The sequence below is a fragment of the Mastigoproctus giganteus genome, chromosome 5 (assembly GCF_048544385.1).
Source record: "Mastigoproctus giganteus isolate SK-2022 chromosome 5, ASM4854438v1, whole genome shotgun sequence".
Taxonomy (NCBI): domain Eukaryota; kingdom Metazoa; phylum Arthropoda; class Arachnida; order Uropygi; family Thelyphonidae; genus Mastigoproctus; species Mastigoproctus giganteus.
This window is the reverse complement of record NC_143579.1, coordinates 54,432,773-54,447,961: the sequence shown is the minus strand read 5'-3', so window position 1 is coordinate 54,447,961 and position 15,189 is coordinate 54,432,773. Positions and strand designations below refer to the sequence as shown.

Here is a 15,189-nt window from a genome sequence, read left to right as displayed (position 1 = left end):
TTCTCAAATCATCCACAAAAGTTCATTTGTATGAAGGCATATATGAGGAACCACTAGATCAACATCAACAGGTAAGAATTCACTTCAAAAATCTACCCAAATACATATAAATTATGAAATACTAGGTTCCTACTAAAAAATAAAATACAACACAAACAAAAATCTGGTCATCAGTAATCTTTCATAAGTAGTGACTCGTGGACAGTCACTACCTGTTAAATCTGATTCTGAAACTTCTGTTACTAGAGAAGGCACCCGTAAAGTGAACTATATTCAGAGCTCAACTAAAGAGCAATTACCATTAGCATGAATAGACTATTTCATAATCCAGTGGTACCCTTTAAAGAAAGTTTAAGGCACTCCACTTGAGAATCACTGTATTTAGATACAAGTGGCAATAATCTTATCTTAGAAAAATCCATCTCTAGACAATGTAGCTGCCTTCTCTGCTTCCTACTTTTTGAATAAGACATAACAGGTAAGGATCCTGTTATGTCCGCTCCACATGAAAAAAATTCAGGCTTAATAGGACACTATACTGATAATTATACTATACTTACAACTGACCTAAAGAGCTTGTATTTAGAATTTCATAATACTTTCAATTTATAATGACAAATGTTCTATTCTATTGTAGCTGAACATTGTGATAAAGTTTTAAAAAACTTATAAATTAGATGTTTTTCACCTCTAGATCATTATTTCTATTACTACTGACTAGCAGTAGTAGCAGCCAGCAGTAGTCAGAATAACAATCTACCACATTTCATCTTAACAAAATGAAAATGTGGCAGATTGCTTCTATTCAATGGTTGTTTATTGTTCTCGTTACATTGCATCATATGCTATATTACACTGTTAGATGTGACTGGGTGCATTACAGATGGGTGCTTGCTGCTGCTATTTTTGTGATTGTGTTGCCAAAGTGTTTCACTTCTCCCATTGTGTACAGAGCTTAAGTGCAAACACTAAACATTATGTACACTTGATGGTGAAGGATCTTTCCAGTAGTGGCTGAGTTCCTGAATTTTTAGGATCTGGTGTTAATGTTTCAGAATGAAGATGGCCTCTGGGATGGAAAATGGTGATTTTCCTACTGTTCTGGCATTTTTATAAGTCATTAATATATCAATAATATTAATAATAGTGGTAGTATTTGCCATAAGTTCAAGGAAGCCACAGGTGTTTGCCACTAAAAAACACACATAGATAAGAAAATATAAATCATATGCTTCCCTCCTCATCACACAGGTAACTATCCAGTTTACTTTTGAATTTATTCAAACTGTCAGCCTGAACTATCTGAGAGGACAACTTTTTCCAGCAATCAACAAGCTGGCAAAAAGAAAACTTGCTACAATCCCCAAATCCCCAACAGGGGTCATAAATTGTAATTTCAATTTATGACCCCTAGTTCTGAAATTCTTTATAACAATGAGAATTCCACCTTCATTCATTTTACTAATCCCTCTCAGAGCCTTATAAACCTCAATCAGGTCACCTCTGAGGCATCTGGTTACCAAGCTCTGTAACCCATACACTCTGAGTCTTTCCTCGTACGGTTGTCCCTCTGCAGACCTCAACCATTCGAATTCCCCGTCTTTGGAACCCTTTCAAGAAGCTCAATGTCTCTTTCCAGATGAGGTCTCTATACTTGAACAAAGTATTCCAAATGTGGTCTTACAACTGCTTTATACAGGGTGATTCAGGAGGAATAATAAATATTTTGGGAGGTTATAGTATTGATTATTCTGAGTAAAAAAAGTTCATATAAACACGTGTCCAATTCTCAATGGATACAGAGATACAGCTGTTTGAAACAGGTGCGCACAGCTCCCTGAATCAGATATAACCTGATGCTGTTAGAAGTGTTGTTAAGAATGCCACCATCTTCACACATGCTGAATATGCTGATATGGTGTTTGTCTACAGTTTTTGTGGTGAAAGTGCTATTGCTACTTGTAGAGAATACCACTGATGGTTTCCTAACCGCAGAATACTGGATTCAAGAGCGTTTATACCAAACTGCGTGAGACTGGTACAGTTCCCAGCGCTCATAGTTCTTCTGAGTGTGCAAATGAACAAAATGTGGATGAAATAGAACACATTCTTCAGTCGGTAGAACGTAGTCCTACTATTATAGCACACGAAGAATTTCTACGCATATCGGTGTTCCACAGACAAGAGTATGGTGAACATTACACGAGCACGGCTTGTATCCATTTCACATACAGTGGGTGCAACACCTTCAACCAGGAGATGATGCCAGCAATTGGAATTTTGTTAGTGGGTAAATGCTAATTGCCAATTAATTCCATTAATACTGTTCGGCAATGAAGCTACTTTCACCCGTGACAGTATCAACAACACCCATACTCTCATAGGTGGTTGGGCAAAAATCCACATGCCACTGTAGAAACAAACTTTCAACTCTGCTTCTCTGTAAACATGCGGTGTGGTATCATCGACAACCAGTTGATTGGGCCTGTTGTGCTACAAAATTGTCTTACAGGGCCCATTTACCTAAAATTTCTGCAAAACAAGCTTCCACTACTATTGGAGGATGCTCTCTTGGCTACAAGGATTGGTATGATGATGTACTTTCAGCATGACGGAGCTCTAGCAAATTATACCCACCTGGTGATACAATATCTAAATCGATCTCTTCCTGAACAATGGATCGGCCGTGGTGGTCCCGTTCATTGTCCACCAAGGTCTCCAGGCCTCACTCCATTAGATTTTTGTTTGTGGGGATGGATGAAAAGAGCAGCATACAAAGAAAAGGTGAATACAAGAGAGAAATTGCTCACTCGCTTTTTGGATAATGCTGCCCTCATAAAAGGAATGCCAATACAACCTCAGAAGAACAACACATCATATTACCACAAGAGTTGCAAAGTGCATTGAGGTTGGCAGTGGAATTTTTGAAACATTTATTGTGAACTGTAAAAATTTGTCAATTATTTGTGTTTTGTATCATTCAAAAAGTCAATAAATACAAACAATAAGTAATTTATCGTTCTTTAATACCCCTCATAATGGCCTTGTGCGCGTCAGTTTCAAACAGCTGTATCTCCGTATCCATTAAGAATTGAACAGATGTTTATATGAAATTTTTACTCAGAATAATCGATATTATAATCTCCCAACATATTCACTATTCCTCCTGAATAATGAATATTTCCTGTGATTATGACCGACCTCTACAGGAAATGTTCAATAAATTATCGACATGACACCATGGGCTTTCCTGACTGCCCGTTTACATTGTTCAGAAAACTTTATATCTGCCCGTATTGTAACTCTCAGATCCCTTTTCTCCTCCACCTTAATTCAACCCCACCAAGCATATAATGTATTTGGGGGTTGCTATTCTTCAAGTGTAAGACCTTGCATTTAGCACCATTAAAACATAGCTGCAACTTCTCTGGCTATCGTTGAAGTCTGTTCAAGCTATCCTGAAGGTGTGAAATTTAACAGTGAACACATGTTTGTGACTTGAACTTTCAATTTTGAACCTTTGTTCTGAACAGAACTTGAGCTCAGAGGTGAGAAGGTAATACAAGGCGTATACAGAATATAACGGTGTAAATACAGAGTATTTACACCGATACTATATAGTTAATTATCAAAACCCATAAGGATTATGCCCTGTGCATTTAATTTTCCAAATACATTACCACCACATCCTTTTGGCATCTCTCATAATGTGGATATAACTTCGCAACTGTCATGGCTTGTTGTATTATCTGGGTACCTGCCTGCCCACTGATGATGAAGCCGCACAGCTTCGAAACGATCGTCTGGGTGGTGGTACCGCTGAAAATAAATAACAGTAGTCTTCTCTACTAGAGAAGCGTTATTTATTTGAAGTAATGCAATAGTAGCTATCTCGTTGTGAAGGCAACCACATTATGAGATACAATTAAAACGATGCCCTCTACGCTACATACGTAGTTTAAATATATGGGTTAACTATGGTGTATTTACACTATATACAGAATATAACACATTATGTATACTTCATATTATGAACAGTGCTGATTTGGCAAACAATGTAAGTGACCGTGACCAACAAAGAGACAAATAATTATGGCAGTAATTGCACAAGACTACAACAAAGTTTGTTGATTTGCAGAACAACTTCCAAACCACATTCAAAAGAAGCTTCACAAAGAAAGAGTTTTATGGAAGAGGACACTTATTTCCTTCAGATCAGCAACTGACTCACTATGAAGTGGAAGTCAGTCAGCTATGACAGAAAGGCTACAGCTCATTTGATGTCATTGCATTTGTTGTCCAAATCAACTTTGCATGATCACATATAAAAAGATCAACTCAGGTCCATTAACAAGTTTAATCATACAGATTTGTAATGCACATAAATTAACTGTGAGACTTTGTTCATAGTTTCTGAGATTACTACTGAGATTACTTCTGAGATTACTCTCTGGCTATCGTTGTGCAAAATAGCAAAGTGATATCCTGCAACGAATATGCTGTTTACATAAGTATATATTTCTCGTGTATTTCTACCACCCCTAGTTAAATACACAAAAACAAAACAATAAGCTGCAGCATATATAAAAACTATATTGGCTTCAATTGTATTTAGCTAAATTAACAACAGTCTAAATGTAAGTAGTTCTTTTTGACCAATGTTTAGAATGGAAACAAAGTACACTTTTGAGCAACCGAGGCAAACAACTCTCAGAAGCTATGGTTAACCTTTAATCTTACCTCGGTAGCTAAAGTGACAATGTACAACTGACAATCATGATAGAACCCACATTATACCTCTCCCACAGAAACAACAGCTGACTTATTTTAAGTTAGCTGGCATTTTTGTAGGAGAGGGATAATGTGAGTTCCTTTTCATTGTAAAGGTAACATTCTTGCAGCAATTTCACTTAAGGCTGACTAGATTACAGAAACAAATAAGCAAACAATCTTCTCTGAAAGGTTCTTCTGGGCAACTGTTCCTCTGCACAATTTAACCTTTTATTAAAATGAAATTATGTTTCTGTGTATGAAGCAGAATTTCTGAGGAACTGACAGTTTTATAACTTCTATGGAAGTAATAAAACTTTTATCTCAGTTCTGTACACTGCTAAATAGATTTTACTACTGCTAACACAAATTGCATACTGTCCCTGAAAGGCAGGCAAAGTATAGAAAGGATAAGACAAAGGTCTTACATGGGAAAGTTTAAAAAATATTAAGATAAATAATTATCCCAAAGGAAACATGAAAGAATTAAATAAAAAAAATAATAATAAATAAAACCATGTTATTTGAGTGGCTGCCAGAGCATGATTCTTTTGTCCACCTATTCTTTAACTATTCCATCCTAATTTTCATTTTCCAAAGTGAATTTAAACAGGATCTTGAATAGAAAATAAATACTAACTAAAGTTGGTGAGTGAGCAAAGTAAAAATCATTATTTCCAAGCATTCAGTTAATATAAAAATCTAACTGAACATAAAAAGAAAACTGGAAAAGTAATTCATAAATGGAATTAAATTATGATTAATAAAGAAAATTAGAGCCTGTCTATACAGGGTATCGGATAAGGCCTTGTGCACTTTATAGCTGCAATAACTTTGGTTCTATATGAAATAAAAACAATCTGTAAAATAAATTGGAAAGGTAATTTATTCTAGTTTTTAGGGTATATAATCATAAGACTGTTAAGGTTCAATGTAACCTATACAAAGTATAGTAAGATTTTGCAATTCCATAAACACATTCTCCAGTTGTTTCAGTTATGTCATTAATTGCATTTGTAATTGTGGTAGCAAGATTTTTTTTAAAGAGTGAGGTTCTGAGGAGTAAACCACACTTTTAAGAAACCCCATAGAAAAAAATCCAATGGAGACAAATAGGGTGAGCAAACTGTCCAAGAAACTGTCCCACCTTTACTGATCCATCTATTTTGGAAGACCATTTAAAAATTGTTGAACACTGAGTGAACTGACAATGTGCTCCATATTGCTGGAAAACGATATTGGCTTCAATTCTTAATTATCTTAGTTCAGAAATATTAAACTCCTATAACAGTGCAAGATAAACATCACCATCAACCACTGTTTCTTCAAAAAAGAAAGAACCAATTATGCATGTTTTTCCAAAGGCACACAAGTATCTCTTTCATGTTACCGAACTTTCTGGTTTCTCTATCCCCCAAATATGGCAATTAATCTTGCCACCAATATGAAACATTGCTTCATCACTAACCATTAGATTGTCAAAAGATAAGATGCAGTTTTCATCGTTCTCATTAAACTCATGACAGAAGGTTAATCTCGCATGGTACTTATCTTCCAGCAACATTTGATGCACCTGAACTTTGCAAGGCTGCTTGTGCAATTTCACTTTAAGAATTTTGTTCACTTTTGCTGTTCCAGAGATGGAACTTAGCGTGTCAGCATGTCTTAGCGATTTTGTGGGCATTGCTGAAAAGCTTCCTCAACAGATGCTACAATCTCCTTGTTTTACCTGAGAGCCAAGATAAAACAAGGAGACTGTAGCATCTTTTGGCTTATCATTAACAGAACCAGTCTCTTTAAAATTCTCCATCCAGTTTGAAACTGAATTTCTGTTGTTGTTGTTATGGGGGTTTGATGGCGCATAAGCTGCTATGGCTTTAATGCACCTATTCATTTATAACATAAGGAAATGAGAAACTTTTGTAAAATCAGAAATGATTAAAAAGTCCAGTTAGCTTGAGATAGTTGAAAAATTCGGAAATATCTGCCTTGTCACCAATGGGATTCTCTAAAGTTATTGGTTTATAAAGATTTACCAGTGATAGCAGGGTTGAAGTTCTGTCTTGTCTATAGTAGGGGCAGTCAATGAGAATGTTTTTAACAGTCAGATTTTGAGAACAATGTGGACACTGTGGTGGATCGTCTCCTGTGAGTAAATAAAGGTGGGTCAGATAAGTATGACCTATTCTTGTCTTTGAAAGGACTACTTCTTCTAGTCTTGATGTACAGACACTGGAGTGGCACTCCAAATTTTCGGATCCTTTTTAAACTGCAAGAATTCATTATTAGTTTGAGAGTGCCAGATTGTTGTCCATTCTGATAGGCATGCAGCATGAATGATTAGTACATAGTCTGATGTTGGAACAAGGATATTGGTTAAATCTAAGGTTGTTTTGAATTCCTGTGCAGTGCTTCCTTTGCATAATGTGTTGCAAGTTTTCTTCTAACTGTTGATATGGACTTAAGCTCTGCTGGCCAGAGGACACAGTTCTCTTTCATCTGTTATAGGGTAGATTATCTGAAAAACTTATAAAACAAAATTAGATTAAATTAAGTAATTCTTTTTGTCATAGAAGCTAGAATAAATTACCTTTCCAATGGATTTTACAAATTGTATTTTTCCCCGTATAGAACCCAAGTTATTGCAAAATTAAACTCGAGGACATCACATGGAATTACTACTAAGTGAGTTTAGTAAAGACACTACCATATGAAGTATTTAATTAGTTTATAGGAACAAGAGGCCAATTATTACCAGGGCTTGACAAATACACTAGCCTGTGGCAAGTGGCTACAAAAGTAAACAAAACGGAATGTTTTTGAGACAGTGTGAAATGTCAAAGAATGACAAACAATGATAACTGCTGCCATGGCAACAGACATGCCAACCCGGACTCCAGTGGTGGGTGGTTAGGCTCATGTAGTTCACACCAGTAGCACACTGGCCAGCATTACTGTTCTTCATATTCTTTTCAGTCTCTTTTGTCTGTTTTTGGTCATTCCTTTTGGTCTCTTTTTTTATGTGGCAAATAGGGCTTTGCATAATTTGTGGAGCTCTGATTATTACAATAGACCAAAATAAAAGTCCCAAAAACTAAATAAATTGGTTACATTTTGGATTTCTAGAAATGCATCTTCAGGCTTGGATTTTTTGGTTTTATATATATAGAAAAAGACCAAAGATACACATTTTTAGAGTTTTGTACAAAATGAACTCTGCATATTTGTACAAAACTATACAAAATTTATACCTTTAGATCTCTTTGTATATAGCTAGCTTCTCCTTATATTACAGAACCAAAAATCTAGGCACAAAGACAGATTTCAACACAGAAATCTGATATGTAGTCAATTTATGTCTGGATCTATTGTAATAACTGTCCTCTTGTTCCAATAAACTAATTAAATACTTCAAGTGGTAAAGTGACTTTACTAAACCTACTAAGTTATTGAAGTTTTAAAGAGCACAGGACTTTATGGACACCTATATATATTTATCTGCAAGACAATGTTCAGTGTATCATCTTCACATGAAATCTTAACAAATGCTGTAATAATAAAGCTTACCATAAATTAAAACAACTGATTCTTCAATGGAACTCTGATAATTATATTGGGAATCTAACAAAGGCCTGTTGAAGAAGCTTCCAAAGTGAGCACTCTGATACCATCCCACATGAAGATGGTCCACATTCACATGACGAAGGTGTCGCATCATTTCCATTTGGTACTCCACTATAAATAAATAAACATAATGCAGATTTTCCCTACTAATATCACAACTTTTCAATAATTATATTTCCTATTTCTCAAACTAGTTAATGCAAAGAAAGTACAACAAAGTCCCAATTAGTATGAATTTGAATAGTATGAAATCCGATTTAGTACAAATTATAAAATGATACCAGACCTTATTTAATATAAGTCAAAATTCGGCTAGTACGAGTTTTTATTGCAAATTGCATCAAAAATTACAAGTGGGTTATCAATGACTCACCATGTTGCATCCCCAAACACTCACTCATCAGTCCACCTATGCCTATTATTGTGTGAAGATGTGCTGCAGCTTGTTATCCTATATACATGTACAGTAAGGTATTATATTTTAAATTTTGATAAACTGACCCTAGCAAATATGGACAAACAGAAGAATACTTGTAGTGCAAATTATGCAAGTACAAAAAAGAGGAGGCTTGTTATTACATTAGAACAAAAATTAGAAGTAATAAAATGACATGCACTTGATTTTCTAAAATAGGCTGAGATGTTGGAATGCATGAATCTATGGTACATAATATTATAAAACACGCAGAATAAATAAAAAGGTACAGGTGCAACAGCCATTTGTGGTTTGCAAACAACTACTAATAGGAATAGAAGCATTACAATGATAGAAATGGAGCATCTCTTATCTGTGTGAATGGAAGACTGCAACCAAATATGTATTCCTCTTAGCAAAGCAGCAATTCAAACAAAAGCTTTTGAGTCTCTTTGCGGCATTGAAAGAAAATGGAGTTCATGCGGAAACTGAAGAAACTTTTATTGCAAGCAATGGTTGGTTTGACTGTTTTAGAAATTGAATTCAATTGCATAATATTAAAATTACTTGTGAGTTTGCCAGTGCAGATAAAGAAGCTGCAGCTAAAAAATATTCTTATATTTTTGAAGAAAACAGTAGAGGAAAGTGGATACACAGACCAACAAATTTTTAAGGTTGATGAAATTGGATTATTTTGGAAAAGAATGCCTTCCAGAACTTATATGTCAAAAAAAAGAAAAAAAAGTCAACCTGGATATAAACTGGCTAAGGATCATTTAGCATTTTTATTGGGAAGCAACGCAGGAGATTTAAAATTGAAACCAATGCTCATTTATCGTTCACTGAATCCTTGTGCTCTTAGAGACTACAATCAGCGATTGCTTCCAGTTTTTTGACGACTGGTTTTCATCATATTTTTTCCCATCTGTTGAAAATTATTGCAAGAATAACAATATTGCTTTTAAAGCATTTTTATTGATTTTAGATAATGCCCCTGATCATCAAACTACATTAGTACATAGTGTGAGAATTATATAATATCGGTGTAGATACACCATAGCTAACCCATAAATTTGAACTACGTATGTAGTGTAAAAGGCATCATTTAATAGTATCTCATATTGTGGGTGCCTTCACAATGAGATAGCTGGTATTGCAGTACTTCAAATAAATAATGCTTCTCTACTAGAGAAGACTACTGTTATTTATTTTCAGAGGATACCACCAAACAAAAATAAATAACCATAGTCTTCTCTACTAGAGAAGCGTTATTTATTTGAAGTACTGCAATACCAGCTATCTCGTTGTGAAGGCACCGACAATATGAGATACTATTAAAACGATGCCTTTTACACTACATACGTAGTTCAAATTTATGGGTTAATTAAGGTGTATCTACACCGATATTATATAGCTAATTACCAAAACCCATAAGGATTATGCCTTGTGCATTTCGTTCTCAAATAGTGTGAGAATGTAAAAGTCATTTTTTTACCAGCAAACAACATCTTTATTGCAGCCCATGGACTAAGGAATAATTGCACTAATAAGAATTTCTGCATAGGAAATTGCTCAAACAACAGGTGACAATGAAATTTAAAATATTTCCCATGCTTGGGAAGAATCAACTGCAAGCAATATGTGTTCAGTGTGGAAATACATTTTGCCTCATTGCACAAATAATTTTGATGGTTTTCCCTGTCAAGTGCAAGCTGTCGTTGAAGGAATAAAACATTGGAAGATGGTGTGGTTTAGATGAACTTTTTTTTTTTTTTTTTTTTGATTGTTGGCACATCGGCTTCTGTTTAGATGAACTGGACACTACAAAAGTCAGTGACTTGCTTGAATCATATTCAGAAGAAATGACTGACGGAAACCTTCTTAATTTAGATCAACAGCGTGCATTTGAAAAGGCCAACAATGCTGATGAAGAAGTAGACAATGTGCAAAGAAAGGCATTCACCATGAAAGTATATGAAAAAAATACTTCAAACTCTGGAAGCTTTAAAACAAAAAGTTATGGATACTGACCCCAATGTTGACTGAAGCATGCTGAGATATGGATAAAGTTTTCAACAACTACAAGCGCATGTATGAAGATTTAAAGAAAGAAAAGACAGTTCAGTCTAGCTTCCTAAAATTTGCATATTTTCAGTGGGGTGGGACATATTATCATAATTTAAGTGGTTTAATAGCTTTGAATAGTATGAATTTGTTTAATATGATGGTTCTGCAGAATTCATTATTTGTATTAATCGAGGCTTTGCTGTATTCGTTTTAAGGAGCCTTTTAGTATAGCAATTAATTAAAATTTTAAGTATAACATGTTAGTAAATTTTGACTCTGAAAGAAACTTAAGAAAGGCTTAAGATCTGCAAACTGCAGACTAGGCACCTGCAAGGTGATCTGATTGAGGTATATAAGGCCTTGAATTGTTTGAGCAAGCTCAGTGCTGACGGGTTTCTTCCTCTCGCTCAGATTTCGCACCTAAGGGGACATAAATTCAAATTGAAGAAAAACAGTTGTAGAAGAGCCGTTCAGAAATTGCCTTTAACCAGGTTGATTGCTGGAACAAACTGCCATCTGTCGTTGTGGAAGTTGACAGCTTAAATAAATTCAAAGCCGAACTAGACAAACATTTGGAATGAATGAATGGGTGAAATGGGAAGTTTTTTTTTTTTTTTTTTTGACTAATGCTATATAAGTTTGCTTTCGTGCATCATATGCCTCTACTAATGCTAATCTACTTATTTTAGCCTGAAAGTTGGTGTGCCTTTATATTGATGAAGGCATTTCAAGTTTAATGTCTAAGTTTACTGATGGCACAAAAGTTGGCTAGATGGTCAACGGCAGGCAATCAGGGTGCTACTGCAATACGACAGAGATTAGGCAGACAGTCAAGGAATGGCAAATGGGGTTAGTATTAGTAGTGGCAAATGATACAAGAAAGCAAGCTTATAAAGTATCAACAACAACAAAAAAAAAAAAAAAAACCATTCACACATCACCTGTCCATCCTCTCCTGTTATAGTGGAAGAAATGGCTAGTTTGAATTTATTCAAACTACCCACTTCCACATTAACAAATGGAAGTTTGTTCTAAAAATCAAGCACCCACAGCTGAAGGCAAATTCCTACACATCTATTCTGCAACCATCACTCCTCAATTTAAATTTATACCTCCTCATATATGCAGTTTTAAAAAGAGAAGAATGAAATCAGCATTGAGCTTGTTCAATCCATTCAAAGCCTGAAACACCTCAATCAGATTACCCTTCAGGTGCCTGGTCTCCAGATGCTGCAAATCATAGAATGAAGACTTTATTGGTAACACCACCCTTTTTGTTCCCCCCACTCCCCCACAACCTCATTGCCCTTCTCTACACCTGTTCTAGCATATCCTTCCTAAAATGAGGCCTCCAGACCTGGTCTAACCATTGCCGTGTACAATGGGATAATCACTTACTTAACCTCACTAGCAAAATTCCTGTACAAAACTCCACAAGCTGTCCTGGTAGCATGTTAGCACTGCTCAGACAACTTCATATCTATCTGCACAATTACCCCCACGTCTTTTTCATTCTATATTAGCCTGAGTGTAGCCGCACAATTGGTACATTAATCTGGGGTTACTGCTACCCATATGCAGTACTTTGCATTTGTCATTGTTAAACTTCAGTTGCCCCCTCTTAGCATATCTGCCCAACTATTCTAGATCCTGTTGCAGTAGCGTACTGTCATTAACAACCCTGCCAACCTTTGTATCGTCTTCAAACTTGAACATAAGCTTGACACACCTCCATCAATATCATTAATAAATAGAGAAAACAACAAATGGCCCAAAACCAAACCCTGGAAACTCCACTAATAACATTAGTCCACAAAGAGCAGTGTTCATTGATTACCACTCTCTATCTTCTCCCACTCAACTGTCCCTTTATCCATAGCAGCAACTTGACCTTAATGACATACTGCTCCAATTTGTATAGCAGCCTTCCATGTGCAACAGTATCAAAATTTTACAAATATAAAATTATTTTTTGTACCCAGTTCCTTTGAGACCACAAAAGAACTAGATGCAAAAAAATCAGATATCATCTAACTACCCAATGAGAATTCATTCAAATTAAAAAGTATCCAGTAGTTTTTAATCTATACCTTCATCAAAATCTTCATCATCAGTATGCCTTGGAAAAGGGAAACAATTAGTAATTTCCAAACGGTTATCAACACCTAATCCAAGTAAAACTCCTTGTGCAACATCAACAATACCAGCTCCTTCCTCCTGGCAATGCTTAATTATCTTCAGAACAACCTAAAAGAAAAATTAAAGAATAATTTAATTTCTAATTATTTACTACTAACAGTCACAGAAATTAAGCAGAATTTACATTAGCTTAAAATAATCAGGGAAACAATTTTTAAGAAAGGTTGCATCCCAAAATGCATCCAAAAATGGTTGCATCCCAAAATGCAACAGTCACATGGCACCATAACTCCTAATTTTTACTCTCAGTGCATGGAATAAATATCACTTTGCACACTTACTTTATGCTGTTGTGAGGCTGGTTGCCACACAAAAATAATTAATGTTTAAAAATCATGTTTAAAAACAATTCATGTTTAAAAATCACATAATTATATGTGATTTTTAAACATGAATTGGAATATAAGTATTTCAATAACAGATAACCATATCTATTAAATTAAATAATTTTACAAATATAAAATTAGCTTTGTGAAACCATTCTTGAAAGTTTTAATAAATTTTATAAATTACAGAGTGAACATTCAGAAATAATTCTTACACACCTCCCATATATCCTTTAACAGTCAGACATTTTCATACTTCTAAAGGAGGTATTTCTCTGAAAAAAGAATGTAGCGCACACTCAATGACAGTACGCTACTGCAACAAGTTGAGCAGATGGGTTGAAAGGTGGCAACTGAAGTTTAACATTGCATATGAGTAGCAGTAACCCCAAAGTAATGTATCAAATGTGTGGTACTACACTCAGAGTGGTAGAGAATGAAAAGGACCTGGAGGTAATTGTGCAGTCAGATATGAAGTTTTCTGAGCAGTGCAGACGTTCTGCAAGAGCAGCTCATGGTGTCTTGTCAATGATATACAGGTATTTTTATAGCAGGGATGAGGAGGCGATTATCCCCTTGTATTAGGAAGTCAGGCCATACCTTGAGTACTGTATACAGGTCTAGAGGCCTCATTTCAGGATAGATGTAGAGCTGCTGGAATGAGTACAGAGAATGGAACAAATGGTTGCTCTTAAAAAGAAAGGCTTAAGTTTGGCAAATTACAGTGTCTACAGACTAGGCACTGCGAGGTGATCTGATTGAGGTGTATAAGGCCTTGAATGGTTTGAGCAAGCTCAATGCTGATGGGATTCTTCCTCTTTCACAGATTAATTGCCTGAGGGAACATAAATTAAAATTGAGGAAAGATAGTTGGTTGTAGAATAAATGTGGGGAAATTTGCCTTTAGCCAGTGGATGGTTGATTGCTGGAACAAACTTTTATCTGTCATTGTGGAAGTTAACAGCTAAAATAAATTCATGGCAGAACTAAATAAACATTTGGGGCAAATGGATGGGTGAAATGGTTTTTTTTTTTTTTTTGGCTGATGCTATATAAGCTTGCTTTCTTGCATCATATGCCTCTACTAATGGTAATGCAAATGCTAAAAGCTTTAGTGTACAGAACTTCCAAAACCACTGTGCAACTGTACAATTCAGAAGAGACCCTACAAGGCACCCAACTATAATTTATTTATTTATTGAAATAAATATATAAACACGTTCCCTATATCTATATACATGCAGGATGGTCCAAAAGAAATGCCCATTTTTCTTTGTTTATTTTACAAATGCAATGTCAACTTTGGAAAAATTCTCCCAAATTGTTTGTTTTAATTCAGAAATTGTTCATGGTTTCATTTTGTATACAAAATCTTCCATTACACCCCACAGATAGAAATAAAGAGGGGATAGATCTAGTGATTGTGGTGGCCACTCAATGTAACCATATTGTCTTAATGTCTTAATGGATGTCAGATGAACGAATGAGACATATGGCAGAGAAGAAAATGCATGGGATACATAAAAATTAATGGGTGACATCGATGCCTATGATAGATATAAGCTGGTCTGTAACCAAGTCCAAAGGAGATTAGGCAGGCAACGGCAGATCATGAGAAATGCTTGGCAAAGGATGCAAAGAAAAACAGAAAAGAGTTCTTTACCTATGTAAACTCTAGAAGGAAAGGGATGAATCAGATTGGTCCACTGGATATTGATGGTTCAACAGTTGAGGATCCTGCTCAGGTGGCTAACAAACTAAATGAGTATTTTGCATCTACATTCACAC

The 15,189-nt window shown here is 35.4% G+C and overlaps 1 protein-coding gene across 1 annotated transcript in view; it reads right to left on the bottom strand.

The window, feature by feature from the left end:
* eIF3h (eukaryotic translation initiation factor 3 subunit h) overlaps positions 1–15,189 on the bottom strand; it is an 84,891-nt gene that overhangs the window by 46,185 nt on the left and 23,517 nt on the right. The window contains exons 2-3 of the mRNA XM_090373201.1: positions 12,967–13,123; positions 8,338–8,505 (exon numbers count right to left, since the gene is read on the bottom strand). Coding sequence (XP_090229327.1) covers positions 8,338–8,505; positions 12,967–13,123 — 325 coding nt within the window. The remainder of the gene's footprint in view (positions 1–8,337; positions 8,506–12,966; positions 13,124–15,189) is intronic.